This window comes from Oncorhynchus gorbuscha, linkage group LG02 (assembly GCF_021184085.1).
Source record: "Oncorhynchus gorbuscha isolate QuinsamMale2020 ecotype Even-year linkage group LG02, OgorEven_v1.0, whole genome shotgun sequence".
NCBI classification, from domain to species: Eukaryota; Metazoa; Chordata; class Actinopteri; order Salmoniformes; family Salmonidae; genus Oncorhynchus; species Oncorhynchus gorbuscha.
In genome coordinates, this window is record NC_060174.1 from 55,099,343 (window position 1) to 55,125,911 (window position 26,569).

General features: G+C 45.1%; 1 protein-coding gene across 5 annotated transcripts in view; it reads left to right on the top strand.

The window, feature by feature from the left end:
- Positions 1–1,331: 1,331 nt before the first annotated feature.
- LOC124004706 (probable 2-oxoglutarate dehydrogenase E1 component DHKTD1, mitochondrial) overlaps positions 1,332–26,569 on the top strand; it is a 39,837-nt gene continuing 14,599 nt past the window's right edge. For 3 of the 5 annotated variants that reach the window (XR_006833513.1, XR_006833512.1, XM_046313424.1), the window contains exons 1-3: positions 1,333–1,610; positions 19,200–19,352; positions 26,467–26,569. The exon at positions 26,467–26,569 is cut by the window's right edge and continues 109 nt beyond it. Coding sequence is in view for 2 of the 5 variants with exons in the window: in XM_046313424.1 (XP_046169380.1) it covers positions 1,433–1,610; positions 19,200–19,352; positions 26,467–26,569 (434 nt within the window). In the remaining 3 variants the exon portion in view is untranslated. Of the gene's footprint in view, positions 1,611–19,199; positions 19,353–26,466 lie in introns of all 5 variants that reach the window. The other 2 variants (XM_046313437.1, XR_006833517.1) reach the window with 2 other exon arrangements.

Sequence of the window (26,569 nt, forward strand, 5' to 3'; positions counted from 1 at the left end):
CTCTGAGACCTTGAAGTAGCAAGCTCCGCGGCTTTTGTGGAGCGATGGGTAAACGATGCTTCGTGGGTGACTGTTGTTTATGTGTACAGAGGGTCCCTGGTTCGCGCCTGGGTATGGGCGAGGGGACGGTCTAAAGTTAAACTGTTACACATGCACATTTTTTTATTGAGAAAGCTACTGCACCAAACAATATCTCCTCGGCAAAAACGTTAAAAATCATTGACCGATTTCTTGAGTTATCTTAGTTTAGCTTGTCAAATTGCCGCTTTTTTTCATTTTTCAAGAGAAGGTCTTTTAAGTGAGTATGCAACACTCGTTTGGGTAGCAACCCCAGTCAAAGCCAACGGTGAATGTCGTGTTCATGCTAGTTGAAAATGGCAGAGTTCACAAGTTCCGAATAGCACGTGAATGTTGCATAAATGGCAGAAAACAAGTGTCAAGCACGTGGAGTAGCCTAATGAATTTAGGATTTAAGTGTTTTCACGTGTAAAAGTGTTTGCTTTTTAAAATTATTATAATAAAAACGTATATAGCCTTTCGCTTTACCTGCCTTCCCAATGAAAACGACTTTGAAACATTGTAACATAACATATTATAGCTTATAGAAAATACATGCTTTGGGTTTCTGAAAGATTCATCACACCGTTTTGTTGACAAATGCTCGATTTGAGCCCGGTGACGTGACGGGCCATTGTGACACGTTCTTGTGCTAGTCAGAACTATGTCATTGAAATGTCCGACTTGCTTACTGGTAACGCGGAACGTGTATAATCACAACCAGATAGTAAGTCGGAAATGTCCGTTTCGTAGTTCCGATTATCACTTGAACATGGCAATAGACCGGTTTATCCCAGTCCATTCTAATCGAACTTCCTTCATGTACTTTGTATGGATAATGCCATCCGTTTGCTGCACGACCACGCCACAGTTTCTATACTACACTGTAGACCCAATCATCAGTCCAAACAGTTTCGTTTTGCAACGAAAACGAGAGCTCCTATTGGACACATTCGAATAGTTCCCTCCCCGTTTCGCTCCTTTAATTAAGCTTCCGTTCAAGGCACGTTTTGCAACAGAATAAGGCACAAAGCATCACTCTGTGGTAATAAAAAAATATTTCAGTTATTCTTGTATAAAAATATAAAAGTTATTTTCCTAAGTTATTCTTGAAAATGAGTTCTCTCAACAATTATTCCATGCTTATCTCTATAAAATATTAACTTGTTTTAGAATATTTGTCTGTCATTAACCATTCTGCACTTTGGCCAAACTACAGAACATATTGTATTGTCTTCGGCGAAGTACTCCGACGGCTCAACCAATCAGCTTGTAGTGGGGTGTCACCTTCCATCTTTGTCAAACAGTATGGCTGACGTTCTCTAGTGTGTGTAAACTTCTAACTCGTGTTGACCTATTTGATTAATTTTAAATCATGTCAGTGCTACTATTCTTGAAAAACTTGCACTGCGTTAACAAAGTTCCTCTGAGTGTCGCGCGCCCAGTCGTCGGTTGTCTATATCACACCAAAAAAGGAGTCTACGGTTACCGACCCCAAAAAATCGAGGGGGACCCGAAGTTGCAGAGCGACCATATCGCTACACTCAAGCAAGGTCAGTTAGGAGCTCTGTTCAAATACTCATACTAACCGTACTATTTATGACGTGAATTGAGGATATAGCATGCTAATTGGTCATAGTATGGTATAGTTAGTATGCCAAAAGTTCCATGATATCGTACTAAATTCGCCAAAATACGAAGTATTCATTCAGTGGACTGATGTAACACTTGGATATTTCAATATGTGTATGTCATTTTGTTGCCAAGATATAGTTTTACATGTTATTTTACTACACTGATTCCACAATTGACTGTAAATTTGTCATAAATCTCTTTATTAGGAACATTTTTCATACACAAATCAATTTATGAAGAAAAAGACCCCTTTGTAAAAATGTTTTATCTGATTTGGGAAAACTATTTAGAATCATTAAAACGTTTACAAAGCAAAATGTCAAACATTTATTCGCTACATGTCTATTTGATTTGATATTATGTATAATTTGTTTTTAATCTAATTTCTTTGTAATTCCTCTGGATGTAATGTTTTTTTGTGTTTTGCATGTTATTGTTTAATATATATATATTTTTTTATGACATGCAGTGGTGCTGTTTCCGTGCGTTTGGACCCATAACAGGCTGACGACGCGAGCGTTGCAAAATAAATGTAGAAATTATTGCACCCACACTGCTCGTGTGCCAACGAGAGTCTGCTTTGCCAAGGTCTAAAATACTCAAGTTCTATTTGTGACGCAGATCATGCTGCAGTCCTGCCTCTCCCATCTCATTGGTTTATAGAAGCATATACCAACGTGCTATCTCCTGTTGATAATGGGATATGATAGAAGGGTGAGTCGGTCAAGGATCGATGCAGACAAGGTGGTAGATTGTACGACAAGCGACAGGTTTATTCAGAGTAAAGATATTTGGTACAGCGTATATACGGGCCCCTCTGTTAGCTCATCAGAGACTAGCAGAAAAAGCACCTTGCTAACAGTGAGTACAAGCTTCATATACACAACAGAAAGTAGGTTGATTTCTAGGAGATCGGATCTTCGGATTGGATCAGGCTGGGGTGTAGTCGTCCGGCATTGGCTCTGTTGTCTGTCCTTCATCGTAGAATCCTGCCATGCCTGTTCTTGGTCGTCACACCATGTTCAGCTGAAAAGGGGATCTGGTGTGTGCGCTATCTTCAGTCACACAATGTTCGGCTGGGAGGGAGATTGTGTGTGTGCTAGTTTGTCTGCAAGTCAAGGCTGTGTCTCTTCCTCCCAATGTGTGGGTGTATGTCTTATCTGTGTGTCCTCGGCAGTTAGTGTGTATTGTATGTGCGTCGTCTCTGTCTTCAGAGGAGTCAGTGTGTAATGTGTGTGCGTCGTCCCTGTCTTCAGAGGAGTCAGTGTAATGTGTGTGCTTCCCTATCTTCAGAGGAGTTATGGCCGAACTCCCGGCCAGCACCTGTGGCTAGGAGTATCCTGTGTGGGGCCCAACCTGTTTTACTATGAAAATACGTTGTCCCAGCTATAGTAGTGTAATGTCACCTACATAAGGAATTAGCAGTCCTCTACAAATCCCTCTCTTCACGTCTCCCCAGAGACGTGACACAACCTAACTAGATTCTGATACAAAAGAAAACTTGTCCCAAAGGGGCTATGAAAGAAGGCACAACATTAAAAATAAATGGATGTATATGTATTCCCACCATGTTCCCAACTCAATCCCACTATGTACTAAGTTGGCTACCAGCCACCTAGGAACTTACAACCCTCATGTAACAGAGCGGAGAACAACAGCTCAAAATGAAAGGAAAAAATGATATTCTACATAAGCAAAATGATATTCTACATAAGCCAACTTTCTCCAGCCGGAAAAAGTTGTGATACCATATGTTCACATCTCCAAAGAGATGTGACACTCTCTAAAGGGTATTCTCCACCTCATCCTCAAACTCTGGCAGGTCATTAGCAAGCAGAGGATACATCTGGGAAGGGGAGGCAGGGTCAATAGCTTTAGAGATAACTCTAGTAGTAAGGGACCGGATACATGGAATGCAACAGCATCCACAGAGAACTAGGATGGCAGCAAACACCGAAATGGAGATCAAAATGGAGGAAACCAGGGTTTTATATTTACCAAACGCACTCATCCAGGAGTCCCACATCGAGGAATCTATCCCAGAATGAGATTTCATTTTACCATTAAGCGTCTGCAGACCCTCCAAAGCAGCCGACAAGCTACCATCCGAAGCTGTGTTATTGGGGATGAAAGTACAACACTGGTCACCAAACAGAGCAAACTCCGCCCTTCTCAGAGAGTAACATATCAATGGCAATACGATTTTGGAAAGCCATCAGGCTGGTTGCAGCCAGTTGACCATGTACAGCTTCAAAACCCTGCTGAGTCCAATTGCCTAGCCTTTGGATGTTGTAATGTATGTAATTAATACGATCAACATTTTTGTTTACTGTACACCACCAACAGAGGGATGATTCAAATCCTGCAGCTACCTGATCTACTAACTTATACTCATCAGGCACTCCCCTGGGGACTCCAATAGCGTCTATGTAGGTGGGGTCTCCACTAGATGGGGTGGTGGCTCGCCTGGCACGTCCCCAATATCCGGGGTTTACTTCCTGGATCCGCAGGACGAGGTCCTCGGCTCCTATAGGGTAGATAGAAACAGGCAACAAGAGAGTAACAAGTGCACAGCGTCCAGTACTGTTGGAAGGTAACTTATCAAACAGGACCGTACTACCACACCACCACCACACATCTGCTCTGGATTTTGGCGTAAAACTACCCTTAATAGTAACTGTATCCAGACACCAATCTGCAGGAACCCATCCCACTTTAGTTCTTCCTCCCGTCATATTGACATTTACATTACATTACATTTAAGTCATTTAGCAGACGCTCTTATCCAGAGCGACTTACAAATTGGTGCATTCACCTTATGACATCCAGTGGGACAGTCACTTAACAATAGTGCATCTAAAACTTAGGGGGGGTGGGGTGAGAGGGATTACTTAACCTATCCTAGGTATTCCTTAAAGAGGTGGGGTTTCAGGTGTCTCCGGAAGGTGGTGATTGACTCCGCTGTCCTGGCGTCGTGAGGGAGTTTGTTCCACCATTGGGGGGCCAGGGCAGCGAACAGTTTTGACTGGGCTGAGCGGGAGCTGTACTTCCTCAGTGGTAGGGAGGCGAGCAGGCCAGAGGTGGATGAACGCAGTGCCCTTGTTTGGGTGTAGGGCCTGATCAGAGCCTGGAGGTACTGAGGTGCCGTTCCCCTCACAGCTCCGTAGGCAAGCACCATGGTCTTGTAGCGGATGTGAGCTTCAACTGGAAGCCAGTGGAGAGAACGGAGGAGCGGGGTGACGTGAGAGAACTTGGGAAGGTTGAACACCAGACGGGCTGCGGCGTTCTGGATGAGTTGAAGGGGTTTAATGGCACAGGCAGGGAGCCCAGCCAACAGCGAGTTGCAGTAATCCAGACGGGAGATGACAAGTGCCTGGATTAGGACCTGCGCCGCTTCCTGTGTGAGGCAGGGTCGTACTCTGCGGATGTTGTAGAGCATGAACCTACAGGAACGGGCCACCGCCTTGATGTTAGTTGAGAACGACAGGGTGTTGTCCAGGATCACGCCAAGGTTCTTGGCGCTCTGGGAGGAGGACACAATGGAGTTGTCGACCGTGATGGCGAGATCATGGAACGGGCAGTCCTTCCCCGGGAGGAAGAGCAGCTCCGTCTTGCCGAGGTTCAGCTTGAGGTGGTGATCCGTCATCCACACTGATATGTCTGCCAGACATGCAGAGATGCGATTCGCCACCTGGTCATCAGAAGGGGGAAAGGAGAAGATTAATTGTGTGTCGTCTGCATAGCAATGATAAGAGAGACCATGTGAGGTTATGACAGAGCCAAGTGACTTGGTGTATAGCGAGAATAGGAGAGGGCCAAGAACAGAGCCCTGGGGACACCAGTGGTGAGAGCGCGTGGTGAGGAGACAGATTCTCGCCACGCCACCTGGTAGGAGCGACCTGTCAGGTAGGACGCAATCCAAGCATGGGCCGCGCCGGAGATGCCCAACTCGGAGAGGGTGGAGAGGAGGATCTGATGGTTCACAGTATCGAAGGCAGCCGATAGATCTAGAAGGATGAGAGCAGAGGAGAGAGAGTTAGCTTTAGCAGTGCGGAGCGCCTCCGTGATACAGAGGAGAGCAGTCTCAGTTGAATGACTAGTCTTGAAACCTGACTGATTTGGATCAAGAAGGTCATTCAGAGAGAGATAGCGGGAGAGCTGGCCAAGGACGGCACGTTCAAGAGTTTTGGAGAGAAAAGAAAGAAGGGATACTGGTCTGTAATTGTTGACATCGGAGGGATCGAGTGTAGGTTTTTTCAGAAGGGGTGCAACCCTCGCTCTCTTGAAGACGGAAGGGACGTAGCCAATGGTCAGGGATGAGTTGATGAGCGAGGTGAGGTAAGGGAGAAGGTCTCCGGAAATGGTCTGGAGAAGAGAGGAGGGGATAGGGTCAAGCGGGCAGGTTGTTGGGCGGCCGGCCGTCACAAGACGCGAGATTTCATCTGGAGAGAGAGGGGAGAAAGAGGTCAGAGCACAGGGTAGGGAAGTGTGAGCAGAACCAGCGGTGTCGTTTGTAATAGTTTCTGCAGTGTTGCTATTCGGGGGCTAGCAGGCTAGCTAGCAGTGTTATTTACGTTACGTTGCGTTAAAAGAACGACAATAGATGGCTAGCGAACCTAGAAAATCGCTCTGGACTACACAATTATCTTTGATACAAAGACGGCTATGTAGCTAGCTAAGTAGCTAGCTACGATCAAACAAATCAAACCGTTGTACTGTAATGAAATGAAGTGAAAATGTGATACAACCTGTGAATGCGACCGGGTAGTTGAGTTCTATACAGAAGACGTTGGCTAGCGTTGGCTAGCTGTTGGCTAGCTAGCAGAGTCACCTACGTTAAGGACGACAAGTAGCTGGCTAGCTAACCTCGGTAAATTAAGATAATCACTCTAAGACTACACACTCTAAACCTAAACAACACAATTATCTTGGATACGATGATACGATGATACGAAGACAGCAAAGACAGCTATGTAGGTAGCTAACACTAAACTAATCAAGTCGTTCAGTTGAGTGTAATAGTTTCTCAGTGCAGCTAATCAGTGGACGTTAGCTAGCTGGCTAGTGAAGACTACGTTAGGACGGCGAAATACGATAATTACGCAATTATCTTTGATACAAAGACGGCTATGTAGCTAGCTGAGAAGAAATTGCTAAGATAAGACAAATCAAACCGTTGTGATATAATGAAATATAATGAAAAAGTTATACTACCCGTTGGAGCGACGTGCAGATGCGACCACTCGCTCCAACCGGACACAAGTAAAATTTGCCCTTGCTACCTGGTTGGAAAACACTGGTTTCCTATCGGTGAATTTAGTGACTGGATAGACACCATCCCAGGCAGTACAATTATCTCTGGGGTTATCAGTTGTCATAAGTGGGATTAGACATGCTCGAGTCACCACTGCTGGGACAATTCGAAGCAATGGACGAGCTCCCATGCACACCACGCAACTCTGTCTGGTGGTATTTGCAGCTTCCTCTGTCAACAGTAGCCAATTATTGGAAAAACCTGAGACCCCTGTGGCTGTCAATATTACATCATCCGGGCTTTTAAGCCTGGATATTATCTCCACCGGGCCAAACGGTGGGAATATAGGTGACCCTTTTACAGGTGCGTTCATGTCATTCATTACTGTAACCGAAGTCGGTTTAGGATTCGTAGTCAAACAAATTCGCCACAGCCAATACCTGGTCCCGGAATTCCATGGGGCCAGTATGAAATCATAACACATTAAAGGCTGGTCCCCTGGTCTAACGGTAAGTTTCAGTCCCGTTTTTGTCTTGGTTAAAGTCAGTCGCTTCCGCCATTCCAATGCCCTCTTGTTTGTCGTCCAGTCTTTCCACCCATTAATTGTCTCCCCCACTAAATTCTTCCAAGACCAATCGCCAAACTTTCCTAATGTCATATACCAGTGATGTCCGGCTGACCAGAGAGCACCGGTTTCTACCCTGTTCCTAGAGCCCCCTAAGGTCCCCCAAGGGATGTCAATGATACTAGTTGCATTGAAAGGCACACAAACAGTCGTACTGCGCACGTCGTTGGCCCTGCAATCAGTTTTAAGGGTGGTGGAGCGTTTCGTGTGTGAATGATTGGTCAGTTCTATATGTGTCATAGATGTAATCAGGTTGGATGACCCATTAGAGGGTCCCATGTCTGCTTGTAATGTAGGTGTATGATGCTCTAATACCCACAGGAGAATCCCCATGGAAACTCCTGTGACTATTATAAAAATAACAAACACGGGGCCCGATATTCCCAATCTCTTCCAGGGATAGCCCCTATCTCTGGAAGGCCGGTTAGTTGGTGAGCTGGGGAGTTGCTCCCACATCCTTACCAACTAAGGGTTCTGTTGTTGGAATCAAATTTAGGTCGCTCAAATCGACCCTGACTTCAGTCAAAGTTCTGGAAGGAGTCGGTGCTGGGGTACAATTAGTCAAGTGGTGCCAAGGTGCGCCCGATTTACCTTTGACCTGGACTGAGTGTGAAGTAACCTCCTTCACTTCGTACGGTCCAGTCCACCTGGGATCCGCCCACTTTCTTTTGTGGACCTTGATCCTTACCCAATCGCCGACCTTTACCCTTGGCTGCTCTGGATCTCCCGTCAGCTCCCCCTCATGGACTCTGTGTATCTGTTTGGAGAGAGCTGCAGACAGTTCCGTCAATTTTCTTACATAGTCAGTCATACCTATCTGGTGCACATCAAGAGGGGGCATATGACCTCCCTCTCTTGGTGGACCTGGCATCACTCTTCCTGTCATTATCTCGTGGGGTGAAAGATGAGTCCCTGCCCCTGGTGATGACCTCATGGCCATCAACGCCAGTGGCAGGGCCTCCACCCATGTCAGTTTTGTACCAGCACACACTTTGGCTATCTTACACTTATACACGGAACCAAACTTGTGTATAATGCCGAACCTCTCCTCCACCTGTCTCAGGTGTTTGTTTGCGAAGTGGGACCCATTGTCGCTTCGGATTTGTCTTGGGACCCCATATCTAGGTATTAGTTCTGACTGTAGCCACTTAATGACTGTCTTCCCATCCTCCTTAGCTGTTGGAATTGCTTCTACCCACCTAGAAAATCTATCTACCATCACTAGCAAATATCTCTTCCCGTACTTTACATTGTCCTCTCCCATGTCGGTATAGTCTATACTGATGTCTTGGAAACATGCGTTTGGCACTGGGTAGGCTCCCATTGGGGTTTGGTAAGGCTTCTTTGGATTGTAGCTCCCACATATGTTGCATTCGTCACAGAATAGATCTGTCATGTCCTTCATGTGGGGGTGCCACCATATGTACGAAACCTTCTGGAGAGTTCTGAGTTTTCCTTCGTGGGTGAGTCCGTGGGCTTCCCTTATCAGTTCTGGACAGAGATTTGCTGGAGCCACCAGTCGGCCATCATGGCATCTCCATATTCCGTCTGGTCCTTTAGAGCCTCCCTTCTGTGTCCAAACCGAATGTTCGTAAGGGCCTGCCTCTTCCTGTAGTTCTAGTATGTGTTGACTTGTCAGTTCAGTCCTTGCCGGTTCTATCCCGAGCACCATCTGTCGGGGGCTGTAGCCTCCTGCGGCCTTAGCTGCTAGGTCTGCTGCATCGTTACCATGATTGATTCTGCTGGTCAGTTTTTGGTGGCCACGGCATTTCATTATGGCCACTGTCTTTGGTAAGGATACGGCATGTATCAAACGTTCCATTTGGGCTCTGTGCTTGATGGGTAGGTTACCTGTGGTGGTAAAGTTGCGCCTAACCCATTGTGGTCCATCTATGTGCACGGCTCCGTGTGCATATGCCGAGTCCGTGTAAATGTTTACAGTTTTACCTTCGGCTTTCTCTAGAGCTTGAGTCAGACCCACAATTTCCGCAAGTTGTGCTGATGCTGGCTGGGGGACAATTCCTGATTTCAACGTGACATGTGTTTTGTCATGCAGCTGTTGTACGACTGCATAGGCAGCTATGTTACCTGTGTCTCCCTTGTAGCAACATCCGTCTGTGTACAGCCATAGGTCTGGTGATGTCAATGGTTCATTTTCCAGGTCTGGTCTCAATTTGAGCTCTTGTGCTGCCCTCTCTTGGCAGGAGTGTGCTAGGCCCTCCTCAGCGTTGAGGGCATCTGCCATGTTCTTGTCGGTGTTCACAAAAGTGATGTGAGACTGGGTGCATTTGTTCTGGATTTTGTTTTTTCTGTCCGCGCTGAAAGTAAATTCTTTGCTGATGAGGTATGCTGCCACCCCGTGGTGGGTATGTATTTACATCTTGTGGCATTACCAGATGGGCTGTCTTCTCAATCGCCTTGGCTACCGCCGCAACGTATCTGGAACAGGCGGTCTGGCCGGTTTCAATGTGGTCAAGTTTTGAAGAGTGGTACATGAGTACTCTTCTCTCCCCCTCATGTTTCTGAAAAAGGACGGCGGATGCAAAGCCTTCCTTTTCAGAAACATCCAGGTGAAATGTTTTACCGTAGTCTGGTGCCGTGAGAGCAGCAGCCACAGACAGGTCAGTTTTCAGGAGCCCAAACGCCGTTGAATCTTCAGGAGTCCATGTAAGTGGGGCCTGTAGGTTTCTTGGGCCAGCTTCTCGAACAATTTCTCTCAGGGGTTCAGTTCTTTCAGTATAGTCTGGGATGTGAGTGCGGCTATATCCCGTCAACCCCAGGAAAGAGAGCATTCCTGAAACAGTAATGGGCCTGGGATGATGTAGGATTGAGTCTCGGTGTGATTTGGAGAGGCCTGCTCCCTCGCTTGAGATTTCCCTTCCCAGGAACAGAACGGTTCGTCTACATGATTGGACTTTCGACCTCTTGACTTTGTATCCTTTTACTGCCAGAAAATCTAGTAAAGTTTTGGTCATCTCCAGACAAAGGTCTGAGTTGGGAGCCCCCAGCAACAGATCGTCTACATATTGTATGAGTATTACTCCTTCCGGGATTTTCAGTTCTGCCAGGTGTGTCTTCAGGATATAATTGAAGATTCCAGGGGAAGAAGTGTAGCCTTGAGGAAGTACGGAATAAGTAAATTGCTGATTCTCGTAGGTAAAGGCAAACAGCGGCTGGGAAGCCTCATCCAGTGGGATGCTGAAAAAAGCATTTGCCAAGTCCACCACGGTGAAGTACCGATGCTTGGGTGACAGGTTGCTCAGAGTAATGTGTGGGTCGGGAACAGGGAGATCAATGGGTGTGGTAACTTCATTCACAGCCCGGAAATCCTGTACCATCCGGTATGTTTCTCCATCTGCCTTCAGAACCGGAAATATGGGGGTGTTCCAGGGTGATAAAGTCCTGTATATGCATCCAGCTCCCAGGAGGCCTTCAATAGTGGGTCTGATCCCCTCCGTCTGTTCATGCTTCAGTCGATATTGGGTTCGAAATATTGGTACTTGTGCTGGATTAGTTAGGGTAATGCGCACTGGTTGGACCTGTATCTTTCCCACGTCAAATGGTGTGGTTGTCCATATTGCCTTGTCAATGGAATTCAAGACAGCAGGGGAGGAAGGGTGATCAGAATATGGTTTTCCGTGGTGCCTGGGGAGAGTGAGACGCTCAGGCTGGCACCGTTCTTCCGTGTCCACCATAGTCAGACGCCACATCTCTTCGGTGGTTGCCTTTAACAGGCCTGGTGTATTAGTCGCTTCCCAAGTGAGTTTCGAGGCCCTTTTTATCATTGGACCCAGACTTCGGGCCTCATGTCCATTTCCCACTGCGAGGGTCACGTGAGGAGAAGATTCGGGTCCCAGTTGATACCAAGGTTTAATATGTTGTGGGAGTATGACTGGGGCTGCCACCCCCTCAGGGCCGCACACAATGGTGAGACACCGTATTTCTGGGGTAAGATGCATCATGTTTTCATCCCAATCTTGTGTGTAAGGCGTGTCTTCGTCGTCAGTGACGTTGAGTGTGCAGTGTAATTCTGCCTGTGGTGTCTTGTAGGGATGAAAGGTGTATATTAGCTTCCTCCATTGGTTGAATTGAAATTGGATAGCAGGTAGTGCCAGGTCCAGATGGTAAGCATTTGAGCCAGTGAACCTCCTGTGTGGTGGATAGAGCAGGTGCGGGCAGAATTGGGAGCATCAGTATTCGGGCCCTTGGCGGTGGATCGAGCGAAACCTCCACACCTGATTCAGTTAGGTAGATTGAGCATCCTAATTTACAGAGCAGGTCTCGACCTAGTAGGTTAATTGGGCAATTTGGACAATATAGGAATTGGTGTTTTAAACTGGAAGGCCCCCACTGGAATAATAATGGAGTAGTTTTGTATTGATCTTCAGGATTTCCGGAAACCCCCACCACCTTTACCTTGTCTGAAGAGAGGGGTTGATGCGAATTGATGGCAGAATATGTACATCCAGTGTCCACAAGGAACCTGTGAGTGACTCCCTGTATATCACACGTGATGGTGGGTTCTGTGTGGACGGGGAATCGTTGGCCATCTAACCCGACTGGTGGTGGTGGGCAGCTTCATTCCCATGGGGGTAGCCCCTCTGACATCCCCTGGAAGGTGGGGCCGGTAGGAGGCGCTGGGTTGTAGGCTGGTTGATATCCCTGGGCAGGGGCTGGTGGATATCCCTGGGCAGGGGCTGGTGGATATCCCTGGGCAGGGGCTGGGTACCATGGGGCTCCTCTTCCCCGTTGTCCACCTCTCCTCCCTCTGTTAGCCAAATATGACAGGCGCTGCTGTGAGGGGGGAGCGGAGCAGTCTCTGGCGTAATGGCCTTCGTGTTTACAGTTGTAGCAATGAGAGGGTCTTACTTGTGTCGGCCCCCCCCATGTTGGTCCCGGGGGGTTGGAGAACCTTGGCTGAGCATAACCCCCATATCCGTAGTTGGCTCCTGGAGTTGGAGGGGCGGTGTACACGACCGGTGCCTGTGCGGGGGTTGGTGGTGCTGGAGCGGCCACCAACATCTGATTTATGGTCTGGGATACAATCTTAGCTATATCAGTGGGTTCCTCCACCACCATTTGCTTTTTTGGTTTCGCGATCTTTTGGGCTTCATTTAATTGTAGTTTGAGCAACTGGAGTTGCAGCGATTGTACTTGTGAATCAGCCGTGCCTTTGTCTTTATTGTATTGAGAGATGTGATGGTGTACATAATATATGCCATTTAGCAGACGCTTTTATCCAAAGCGACTTACAGTCATGTGTGCATACATTCTACGTATGGGTGGTCCCGGGAATCGAACCCACTACCCTGGCGTTACAAGCGCCATGCTCTACCAACTGAGCTACAGAAGGACCCCCATGGGAGTTGAATTGAGCAGTGGGCACGGCCATCAGCCCCACTGTGGCCCTAAGCTTGTTTTTCACCTCTGTCGGCGTCCCATTCACCACCATCTCCTTCCACATGCTGAGAGTGGTACCGCTCTGGTCATGGGGTTCAATATGCACTGATCTCCAGGTTGTCTTTGCCCTGTCCAGGTATCGAGCTGCCTGCTCCCCGTCTTCCATAGTGAACGAGGTAAGGGTGTCATAGTTTTTCTCGGTGGGATATGTCCTTCTCAGCTCATCCCACAGTGCTCCCCTATATTTTTCAGGTTCTTTTGAAGCCCCATGGGATCCCAGTCCTGCTGTGTTTATTATGGCCATCATGGTCGTGTAGTCGGTTGACCTAGCCAATAAGGCTTTCATGTCCCCCAGGGCAAGCCGGACCCCGGAAGTTAAGAATTGAAGCTGAAGCAGCCAGGCTGAGGCCCCCCCATGTAAGCTCGGGAGCTGTTCCATCAAGGCCGTTAAATCTTGCATCTTCCAGGCAACGTATTCCTCTCGGTTAGATGTGTCATCCATCCTGAGTGGCATTTGATACAGCTCCTGTCGTTTTTTCGCTTCTTCTTCCCCTATTCTCCTTTGTCTATCTATGATGCGCTGCAACTGTCTTACTGCTGTTTGAACGGGGGTTGATTTTCCCTTAAAAATCCCTTGTAACAGGACTGCTTCACCCGTTTCTGCTGTAACCTCTTCCATGAGTTTAAGTTGGGTTTTCGCCTCCCATACACCTGCAGACATGAGGGGAACGTCTTCCTCTTGTAGTTCCATATCATCTTCTCCCTGTTCTTCCGGTTCGCTGAAAGACATTAGATTTTCGTCTGGTATACGGCCACTTGTGAAATATTCCTTACTCCTTGGTTCCCCTTTATGTTCTCCGTATACACTGGATGTGCGGGAGGTGGGGGTATCCCTCCCCTTTGACTTCAAGCTGCTCCCGTTGCCCCATGCTCCATCTGTGGATGGATTTCTCGTGTGGCCACTGGGGTGGCGCTGTTCTCGCATAGATCGAGGGGCATGCATGTCAGATGGGCCTGGTGTGCACATTTGTGCACCCCCAGGTGTGGAGGAGGCCTGTGGGCCAGGTTTAAATTCTTCACACTCCAAGTGGCCCCCTTTGATTAACGTATCCCCACTGAGTACTCCTTCTTTCACAATGAACACAGGGGCCTGTGTTACCGCGGGCCCGGCCCTTCTCCTTTCTTCAGTATAGGGTGGAGGCAAATTTGTCAGGACTGGGTAAAGCTGTTGGGTTGTTGAGGGCACAGGTGTTGGCGGGGCAGAGGGAAATGGATTTGGCGCCATCTCCTGGTGGTGGCTTGTCTGTGCATCTGCCCCTTGTGAGGGAATGGCCAGGGCAGAGGGAGATGGATTTGGCGCCACCTCCTGGTGGTGGCTTGTCTGTGCATCTGCCCCTTGTGAGGGAATGGCCAGGGCAGAGGGAGATGGATTTGGCGCCATCTCCTGGTGGTGGCTCGTCGGTGCATCTGCCCCTTGTAAGGAAGTGGCCACCCCCATCATTTCAGGATTTTTTTCAGTTGTGCTTTCTGCGCTTCTTCTATGGCCCAAGTTCCTATCTTTAGTTCCTCTTCTGCTCTCTCTCTCTGTTTGGTCCCTTGGCTTTTAAATACATGGCCCTTGTTTCTTTCTACCTCCATGTCTCTTGTCTCCTGCAGCGTCTCTCTCAATCCACATTCCATTGTTTTCAGCTGGGCTATGGTTGGCAGCCCCCCTCCTAGATAACCTGACTGAGTCCATTTTAACTTTAATCCCTCCCAAACCTTCTTTATAGACTTCCACTGTTCTTTTCCTCCCGATCTGTATTCCATTCTTTGGTCTAGGAACACATTAAATCTCAGCTTAGGAGTATGGGGAGTCGCCATTGTGAATATGTTTTAATCGGAATTCAATTTAAATCAATTGGAATTTAATCTGATTTTTAATCGAAATTCTCAGAGACTATCTGAATATAATTAGCATATACTTCGACCGACGTTGATTAATACCTACGATGTATTCGAGGAGACGCTACTGCTCGTATTCTGGCTTATCTCAGAGCTTCTCCTTAGTATATTTTAGTTGGAGAAAAAGAATGGGTTGGTGTAGCATTTGTGGAGAGCGCAACCAAAAGGATCAAATTGACTATTTAGTCTCAATATTGAATATTACAATCAGATCTTGTTTCAATTCTACACCAGTCATTTAGTTCCTGATTATGTATTTAACACAGAAGTCATAGGTAGGTACATACAACGTAGAAGTTTACATACATCACAGAATTTTCGGACAACATAAAAGTTTACATACAACATATAAGTTTCGGATTTATCCAATAACCCTTCTTGAGTTCTCTCTCTCTCTCTCTCTCTGTCTCTCAAACCATTAACAATCTTGATGGAGACGATTACAACCACATTACATTTTAATATGAACAGTTACAAATACACGTTATCTCTCTGACCCCTATCAGCTTATCTTTATTATTGGACTTCTTATCAGACTGGTCTTCGACCGAGTTGCGGGACAAAATTGCAATTTTTTTCCCCTCGGCGCCAGGTTTAGCTATCCCCTTACTGATATCTATCCCTAATCTCTACCGTGCTGACCCCTATCAGAATTAGTACACATGTCCGATCCCTATCAAAATTATCTCTGACCCCTATCGGAACTAATTAATACACATGTCCGATCCCTATCAGAATTACCTTTGACCCCTATCGGAACTACAGGCCTCAAAAGTGATATCTCATCATTGAAAGCTATCAGGCTGTGCTGACCGGGTCACGGGACAAAATTACAATTTATCCCCTCGGCGCCAGATTTAATGAATAGTAATTAGCTATCCCCTTACTGATATCTCATCAATGATTTAATCACCCGGCCGTCGCCGGTTTGTACCACATATGTTCACTTCACTGTACTTTCAACTTGTCAGCAAAATATACATTTACACAAGAATTCATACTTACTCGGAAATACTGATCAAAATTTAGACAGACTATACGACAATATGCAAAGTTTGATTTAACAGGTTTTGCTTACCTTGTTTGTGGTGCACCGTGAGATCAGTTTCCCGAGTTGAGCAGAATTGTTGTCCTCCCCCGAATTCCTTCACCTCTGTCCTCCGTGAATCGTCCTTTCACCCTCTCGCCCTCTCACACCCAAATCAACTCACTTTGATGGATCGTTATTTAACCATCCTCTGCTACCAAGTTCTGTTGATGATGGGATATGATAGAAGGGTGAGTCGGTCAAGGATCGATGCAGACAAGGTGGTAGATTGTACGACAAGCGACAGGTTTATTCAGAGTAAAGATATTTGGTACAGCGTATATACGGGCCCCTCTGTTAGCTCATCAGAGACTAGCAGAAAAAGCACCTTGCTAACAGTGAGTACAAGCTTCATATACACAACAGAAAGTAGGTTGATTTCTAGGAGATCGGATCTTCGGATTGGATCAGGCTGGGGTGTAGTCGTCCGGCATTTGCTCTGTTGTCTGTCCTTCATCGTAGAATCCTGCCATGCCTGTTCTTGGTCGTCACACCATGTTCAGCTGAAAAGGGGATCTGGTGTGTGCGCTATCTTCAGTCACACAATGTTCAGCTGGGAGGGAGATTATGTGTGTGTGCTAGTTTGTCTGCAAGTCAAGGCTGTGTCTCTTCCTCCCAATGTGTGGGTGTATGTCTTATCTGTGTGTCCTCGGCAGTTAGTGTGTATTGTATGTGCGTCGTCTCTGTCTTCAGAGGAGTCAGTGTGTAATGTGTGTGCGTCCCTGTCTTCAGAGGAGTTATGGCCGAACTCCCGGCCAACACCTGTGGCTAGGAGTATCCTGTGTGGGGCCCAACCTGTTTTACTATGAAAATACGTTGTCCCAGCTATAGTAGTGTAATGTCACCTACATAAGGAATTAGCAGTCCTCTACACTCCTCATTGGTTATACCCATGTGGGTGACTGAAAGACGAACGAGGTCAGTGGTGGTAATGCACATAATTTATGAAAGTTGCCAATCGCAATATTAAGTGGAGAGATGACTAGAAACAATTTGATTGACTGTGTGTGTGGATTGATTGTCGGAGTAGAGGACCTTGTGCATTTCAGGTAAAATAACAACTTGAAAGCTAGCTAGCTAAAGCAGCTAGTGAAAGCTAGCTAGCTAAATTGCAATAAATGTTAAATGCTTTTTGACCTGTCCCCAAATTAATGTAATTGGTTCAGAGTTTTTTGATGTTTTAACCTGCGTGTCATGGTCGCGTTTGGTGTGGGGGACAAAATACATTTATGCACGATGGCGCATGTGCGCAGCCGGTTTGGGTTCCGTATAATTCGTTCTTCGGAAAATGGGCGTGGCTTCAAAGCTTTTCACATTGGAAGACAATTGCTGCCAAAGTTCGACGAGAGCGAATACAAATTCATTCGTTTTACTAATTATGACATGCTCTCTCATTTGTTTCTGGAAGTAGCTAGCGAAACATTTGCCAGTTAGTTTGGGTGCTTGACTGCCGTTGAATGCTCGGATCAACTCTACTCACGCTCTGAATTTACGAGCAGATAATCTGACCATGCTCTGGATATGCGAACGCCCAGAGCGCACTCTGGCATTCCAGATTGAATTGATGAACACACACGAAATCGTACAATTTTTACCTAGTCATTTGTTATGCAATCAAGTTAGCAAGAGGTTGCATAACAACATCAACTTCCAGTAGACAGGCGACGCGCTAGTACGCTCAACTGAAACGGTACTGTTTGTTTACAGTATACTAAAATACCGTAATTGCTGGACTATTAAGCGCACCTGAATATAAACCGCACCCACTGAATTATTACAAAATATGTATTTTGTACATAAATAAGCCGCACATGTCTATAAGCCGCAGGTGCCTACCAGTACATTGAAACAAATTAACTTTACACAGCCTTTAAACGAAACACGGCTTGTAACAAAAATAAATAGGCTTTAACGAAACACTGCTTGTAACAAAAATTAAAACAGTAGCCTACCAAGAAAGTCATTGGTCACTATCTTCCTCCTCCTGTGCACTGAAACCACTGAAGTCATCTCCTTCGGTGTCGGAGTTGAATAGCCTCAGAATTGCTTCATCCGATGTTGGATCGTTTTCATTGTCGCTCTCATCACTTTCATCCGGAGGCAAATACCCCGCTGAGCTCATGCTGCCCCTTCAACACGCAGGAAGGAGTCCAGCCATTCGAAACCCGTTGATGATAGTGGATTTTTTGACAATGCTCCACGTTGTCAGGACCCATAAGATGCTCTTCGCCTGCGGCCCGTTTTAGTGAAGGATTTCTCCCCACTTGTCATCCAAGCCTCCCACTGAACAAGGAGCACCACCTTAAATGCACGATTTACACTGATGTCAAGTGGCTGCAAATACTTTGGGCCATCTGCTTTTCTTCCCTCTGAAAGCTTTTGTTGTCAGTTCCTCACGCTGCTGTTTCCAACGTCTTATCATGGACTCATTAAGGCCAAGCTCCCATGCAGCAGCTCTATTTCCTTTTCCAACAGCCAGTTTTATTTCCTTCAACTTGAAAGCTGCATCATATGCATTTCTCTGTGTCTTTGCCATGATAAATGTGACAAAATTACTACCGTAATCAGAATGATGGGAAGTTTGAGCGCGCTCGATCTACGTCACATTATGTGACGGTGCTCAGTTTTTTTGGCGGCATGAATCTTGTGAAAGCGGGAAAAATCCATAAATTAGCTGCGTCATTGTATAAACCGCGAGGTTCAAAGTGTGGGAATAAAGTAGCGGCTTATAGTCCGGAAATTACAGTAAAGAAACAGTATGTTAGTATGGGTATTTGAACACAGCTCATGTTTTGTAGATAATGAACATTAAACCTAAATCATTGTCTTTTTCAATGGGAAAACAACTAAGCATCCTTTGCACAAAGTGAATTCTACATTTTATAACTGATTCTAGGTCTATCAATTCACCTATTGTAATTGCAGAATAGATTAAGTGTTGAGTTGTTCTTATATTCCTTATTGTCACTGCATATCATACACTTTTACTTCTTGCTTTAATTTGCATTTAACTGTAGACTAATGTTTGTCATAGCCTAGAGGTATATCCTCCTACCCCATGTCTTTTTTAAATGTTATTTTTTCATCTTTATTGACTTTTTCTACACATTTTACAATAATAATAGATGCATTCATTTAAATACATCATCAGTTTTTACATCAATTTGACATTTAAAAAGGCTGTTCTGTTTACACAGATCATGGTCTCATGCGCCTGGTGGAGGCATACCGAGCACATGGACACAAGGCTGCTAAAATTAACCCTCTACTGCCAGAGGACCCTGTGGAGGACACTGTGCCAGAGATCAACATGTTGACTGGGGCTGTACAAGGACCCCTCAACACATCTGGTAGGCTATGTGGTCTATTGGGAGATTCATATGAGGATGGTATTATTCTCAATAATGTTCTTTAGAACGTGTTCCAAAAACGTTGGATATAACAAATTTGGCAATAAAGAAGCGCACAGCTGAACAATGAAAAAAAAAAAACATTTTTACAGGGAGCGCGGAACCTCCTGTGCACAATCTTTTTTTTAATGGGCATAATACTAAAGACACGTTACGTTAGCTGGCAAAGTTAATGGCGAGCTAATTACAGACAATAGCTTATGGTTGTGAGTGTGATTAAGTAAAAGCAGGGCATTCTACCGGATAATTTTAGGACTTGGACACTCGTTGTCCTAGCGTTTCTATCCTAATTTGATTTTGGTGCAGGTCATGTTGTTCTTCACATTACCATCTCTGGTAAACGAACACTATATCAATTCTTCCTCTGATCAAAATCACAAGAGTACCAAGAACACAATGAATGGTCAATTTCTTCGATAAATTCCTTTATCACAAATAGTCCGTTTAGTAGGCGTCATTGAGTTCAGTAATCCACCCGTCCAGAATGCAGACATAGGAGGTCCAAAAGTTACCAGTAAATTTTGTCCAAACAAATCAAACAACGTTTCTAATTCATTATTTGGTACTCTTAATATCTAAATAAATGATAATATTTCATACAGAGCGAACTATTTTCAATAGGAAAGGAAAAGAACGCAGCGCGCTCCCTCTGTCACGTGCGCAGTGAGACTAGATTTGCCAAAGAGCTCCCTGAGGACAAACAACTATTCCTCGTTGGCTTTTCTAAAAACAAGCCTGAAATCATGTATAAAGACTGTTGACATCTAGTGGAAGCCATAGGAACTGCAATTTGGGAGGCGGAAGTCTTGGTTTTCAATAGCTTAACCTTTGAATTGGCTGGCAGGTCAACAGAAAAAAAGTGTCCTCGGGTTTTCGCCTGCCAAATCAGTTCTGTTATACTCAGACATAAATTTAACAGTTTTAGAAACTTTAGAGTGTTTTCTATCCAATACTACCTTGCATATGCATATCCTAGCTTCTGGGCCTGAGTAGCGGGTAGTTTACTTTGGGAACCTCAGTCATCCAAACTTCAGAAAACTGCACCCTATCCCTAACAAGTTTTAAGGTAATGATGGACTGTCGTTTCTCTTTGCTTATTTGAGCTGTTCTTGCCATAATATGTACTTGGTCTTTTACCAAATAGGGCTATCTTATGTATACTAGCCGTACTGTACCTTGTCACAACATAACTGATTGGCTCAAACGCATTAAGAAGGAAAGAAATTCCACAAATTAACTTTTAAGGCAGACCTGTTAATTTAAATGCATTCCAGGTGACTACCTCATGAAGCTGCTTGAGAGAATGCCAAGAGCGTGCAAAGCCGTCAAGGCAAAGGGTGTCTACTTTGAAGAATCTCAAATATAATATATATTTTGATTTCTTTAGCATTTAAAAAGTTTGGTTACTTCATGATTCCATATCAGTTATTTCATAATTTTGATGTCTTCATAATTTTTTTACAATGTAGAAAATAGTAAAAATAAAGAGAAACCCTTGAATGAGTAGGTGTCAACTTTTGACTGGTACTGTACATCTAGCTGGGTAAGGTTAAGGGGGTAGGTGTTTGTCTCGTTGGTAACAACAGCTGGAGTGCATTCTCTGTTAGACTACTTTATGATAAGCTGTGGACTATACTGAACAAAAAGTTTAACATGTCAAGTGTTGGTCCCAAATTTTCCATTCGCACAAAAAGCTGAACACAATTGCATTTTATCAATGGCAATTTGAATGCACAGAGATACTGTGACGAGATCCTTATGTTTCAGCATGAGAATGCACAGCCCCATGTCGTAAGGATGTGTACACAATTCCTGGAAGCTGAAAATGTCCCATTTCTGCATACTCACCAGGTATGTCAGCCATTGAGCATGTTTGGGATGCTCTGGATTGACGGGTACGACAGCGCGTTCCAATTTCCGCCAATATCCAGCAACTTTGCACGGGCATTGAAGAGGAGTGGGACAGTATTTCACAGGCCACGATCAACAGCCTGATCCTGATGCAAAGAAAATGTGTTGTGCTGCATGGGGCAAATGGCGGTCACACCAGATACTGACTAGTTTTCTGATGCACGCCCCTACCTTTTTTTGAAGATATCTTTGACCAACAGATGCATATCTGTATTCCCAGTCATGTGAAATTCATAGATTAGGGCCTAACGAATTAATTTAAATTGACTGATTTCCTTATATGAACTGTAACTCAGTAAAATCTTTGAAATTGTTGCACGTTGCATTTTTATATTTTTGTTTAGTTTATCTATATTTTTCATAGCTGTATATTTACCACCACAAACCCATGCTGGCACTGAGACCACACTCAATGATCCGTGCAAGGAAATGCACATCCGGACGTGGCCGGTGATTTTAATGCAGGGAAACTGAAATCCATCTCACCTCATTTTTACCACCATGTCACCTGTGCAACTAGAGGTGACAACTTTTTAGATCACCTTTACTCCACACACAGAGACTCATACAAAGCTCTCACTTGCCCTCCATTTGGCAAATCTGATCATCCTCATGATTCCTGCTTACAAGCAAAAACTCAAACACAAAGTACCTGTGGAAGTGGTCCGGTGAAGCGGATACTAAGGTACAGGACTGTTTCGCTAGCACAGACTGGAATATGTTCTGGAAGTAATCCGATTGAGGAGTTTACCACATCAATCACCGGCTTCATTAATACAGTAAGTGCATTGACTGTCATCTCCACGGTGACCTGTACTGTACATATCCAAACCAGATGCCATGGATTACAGGCAACATCCGCACTGACCTAAAGGCTAGAGCTGCCAGTTTGAAGGAGCAGGACACTAATCCGGACGCTTATAAGAAACCCTGCTACGACCTCAGACGAGCCATCAAACAGTAAAGACGTCAATACAGGACTAGGATCGATGTGTACTCACATCCTACCATACCTTTGTCTGTACATTTATGCCTTGAATCTATTCTATTGTGCCTAGAAACCTGCTCCTTATAGCCTTTAGCCCCACCTTTATCCTACTCCTCCTTTGTTCCAGAAACCTTCTATTGCGCCCAGAAACCTGCTCCTTCTTATAGCCTTTAGCCATACCCTTATCCTACTCCTCATTTGTTCCTCTTATGGACGTTAATCCAGGCCCTGCAGTGCCAAGCTCCACTCCTATTCCCCAGGTGCTTTCATTTGTGCTTCATTGTTCCCCAGGTGCTTTCATTGTTGACTTCTAACTGTGGTTTCATGCATGTTAACGTTAGAAGGCTCCTCCCTAAGTTTGTTTTATTCACTGCATTAGCACACTCCGCCAACCCGGATGTCCTAGCCGTGTCTGAATCCTGGTTTAGGAAGGCCACCAAAAATCTTAATTTCCATCCCTAATTTAAAAATTTTCTGACAAGATAAGAAACAAAGTGGGCAGTGTTGCAATCTACTGCAGAGAGAGCCTGCAGAGTTCTTACTTTCCAGGTCTGTACCCAAACAATTCGAGCTTCTACTTTTAAAAATCCACCTTTCCAGAAACAAGTCTCTCACCGTTGCCACTTGCTATAGTCCACCCTCTGCCCCCAGCTGTGCCCTGGACATCATATGTGAATTGATTGCCCATCTATCTTCAGAGCTCGTGCTGCTAGGTGACTTAAACTGGGACATGCTTAACACCCCGGCCATCCTACAATATAAGCTTTCCTCACCATCTTAAATAAGCATGCCCCGTTCAAAAAATGTAGAAACAGGAACACATGTAGTTTTTGGTTCTCTCCAGACCTGACTGCCCTTGACAAGCACAAAAACATCCTGTGGCATTCTGCATTGAATAGTCCCCGTGATATGCAACTTTTCAGGTAAGTTAGGAACAAATATACACAGGCAGTTTGAAAAAGCTAGCCTTAGCTTTCCTAACAGAAATTTGCATCCTGTAGCGTAGTGTCCATGGAGAATAAGAGCACCTCCTCCCAGCTGCCCACTGCACTGAGGCTAGGAAACACAGATAAATCCACTATAATTGAGAATTCCAATGAGCATTTTTCTATGGCTGGCCATGCTTTCCACCTGGATACCCCTACCCCGGTCAACAGCCATTCACCCCCCACAGCAACTTGCCTAAGCCTCCCCATTACTCCTTCACCCAAATCCAGATAGCTGATGTTCTGAAAGATCTGCAAAATCTGTACCCCTACAAATCAGCTGGGCAAGACAATCTGGACCCTCTCTTTCTAAAATGATCTGCCCGAAATTGTTGCAACCCCTATTACTAGACTGTTCAACCTCTCTTTCATATCGTCTGAGATTCCCAAAGATTGGAAAGCTGCCGTGGTCATCCCCCTCTTCAAAGAGGGAGACACTCTAGACCCAAACTGCTAGAGGCCTATATCTATCCTACTGTGCCTTTCTAAGGTCTTCGAAAGCCAAGTTAACAGATTACCGACCATTTCGAATACCACCGTATTTTCTCCGCTATGCAATCTGGTCTCAGTGCTGGTTATGGGTGCACCTCATCCACACTCAAGGTCCTAAACTGTATCATAACCGCCATCGATAAGAGACATTACTGTGCAGCAGTCTTCATCGACCTGGCCAAGGGTTTCGACTCAACAGCCTTTGTTTCTCAAATGACTGCTGTGCCTGGTTCACCAACTACTTCTCAGAGTTCAGTGTGTCAAATCGTAGGGCATGTTTTCCGGACCTCTTGCAGTCTCTATGGGGGTGACGCAGAGTTCAATTCTCGGGCCGACTCTTTTCTCTGTATATATCAATGATGTTGCTCTTGCTGCTGGTGAGTCTCTGATCCACCTCTACACCTTGACACTCTGTTAACAAACCTCCAGACGAGCTTCAATGCCATGCAACTCTTCTTCCATGGCCTCCAACTGCTCTTAAACGCTAGTAAAACTAAATGCATGCTCTTCAACCAATCGCTGCTCGCACCTGCTCGCCCATCCAGCATCACTACTCTGGACGGTTCTGACTTAGAATATGTGGACAACTACAAATACCTTGGTGTCTGGTTAGACTGTAAACTCTCCTCCCAGACTCACATTAAGCAAATCTAGAATTGGCTTCCTATTTCGCAACAAAGCATCCTTCACTCATGCTGCCAACATACCCTTGTAAAACTGACCATCCTACCGATCCTCGACTTTGGTGATGTCATTTACAAAATAGCCCCCAACACTCTACTCAATAATTGAATGCAGTCTATCACGGTGCCACCCGTTTTGTCACCAAAGCCCCATATACTACTCACCACTGCGACCTGTATGCTCTCGTTGGCTGGCCCTCGCTTCATATTCGTTGCCAAACCTACTGGCTCCAGGTCATCTACAAGTCTCTGCTAGGTAAAGCTCCGCCTCATCTCAGCTCACTGGTCACCATAGCAGCACGCTCTCCAGCAGGTATATCTCACTGGTCACCCACAAACCCAATTCTTCCTTTGGCCGCCTTTCCTTCCAGTTCTCTGCTGCCAATGACGAGAACGAACTGCAAAAATCACTGAAGCTGGAAACACTTATCTTCCTCACTAGCTTTAAGCACCAGCTGTCAGAGCATCTCACAGATCACTGCACCTGTACATAGCCCATCCAACTACCTCATCCCCATACTGTATTTATTTATCTTGCTCCTTTGCACTCCAGTATCTCTACTTGCACATTCATCTTCTGCACATCTACCATTCCAGTGTTTAATTGCTATATTGTAATTACTTTGCCACCATGGCCTATTTATTGCCTTACCTCCCTTATCCTACCTAATTTGCACACACTGTATATAGACTTGTTCTACTGTATTATTGAATTTGTTTGTTTATTCCATGTGTAACTCTGTGTTGTATGTGTCGAACTCTTTAATTTATCTTGGCCAGGTCGCAGTTGTAAATTAGAACTTGTTCTCAACTAGCCTATCTGGTTAAATAAAGGTGAAATACGTTTTTGTTTTAATGTATATCAGATATTTCTGTTTCATTTTCAATAATTTAGCAAATATATCTTAACAAGTTTTCACTTTGTCATTATGTGGCGTTGTGTGTAGATGGGAGGAAAATAATGAGTTCAGGCTGTAACACAACAAAATTAGCAATAAGTCAAGGGGTATGAATACTTTCTAAAGGACCTGTATATGCATGCAATGCCCAGATGCATTTAGTGCTCAATTCTCTGACAACTGAACCGTGTGGTGGACAATTGTTTTAGCTCACCACTGCCAGCACTCTGTTTGCATGGCTAGTGGCTAACGTTAGCCAGCTCAAGATAGCTAACGCAGAGTAGATTCTCCATATGACGTTAAGAAATAGTGCATTATGGGTAGAAGATACCCGGAAATAAGTTAATAAATATGTAAAAACCCCAAAACATAACTATTTTTTTACTTCTAGCTAACCAGAATGTGACTACAAATGACTAAGTCTTTGGCCACAGTGTTGTTACTTTGGTGAGTAAAAACTCATGTTTCCTACCCTTTTAAGTCAATGTAAAACCCATCACGCAACATTTGAATTGTTAAACCACCCATTGCAATGGTATGGCACCAATAACAATTTGAAGGAAATCATTGCCTTTAAATGCCCCAAACTGCTAATTTGTGTGGTGACTCACTCGCAGCACATGTGTTTAACACAGGCACTCGGTTTGAGTGGATGGTGTCTCCAGGGATGAGGCATTTTCGATGACAGTAACTCATACCGCAGTCATTACTATCATCACTCACAAATTAGATCAATCAAATTAAAGTGCATGTGACTTGGTGGATATGATTTAGATGGTAAAAGCGCTTTGTGACTGCTGATGTGAAAAATACGAATGATTGATTGAGGGTTCCTATGATACCCATTCATGGGAGATAAGGAATTATGTCCCACACACACGCCTCATCCTGTCAGACTATCAGAGCTCTTGGTCTTTAGTCTGTGTTCATGTAGATAAAGAATTATACACACGTGTTTCTTTGTCAAGCAGGCAGACTAGCATGTCCCATACTGCAACGCATTTGCAACCAAACAGGTCCTCCTAAAAAAAAACATGCTATTTTCCAACTGACCTGAAATTCATTATCTCCTACATAAATTCCTTTCTTCTCCAGGACTGCGTCACTTTGGTAAGGCTGAGGCGTCAGTGGAGGAGGTGCTTGCCTACCTGGAGGATGCCTACTGTGGCCGCATTTCCATAGAGACCAGTCAGTTGAC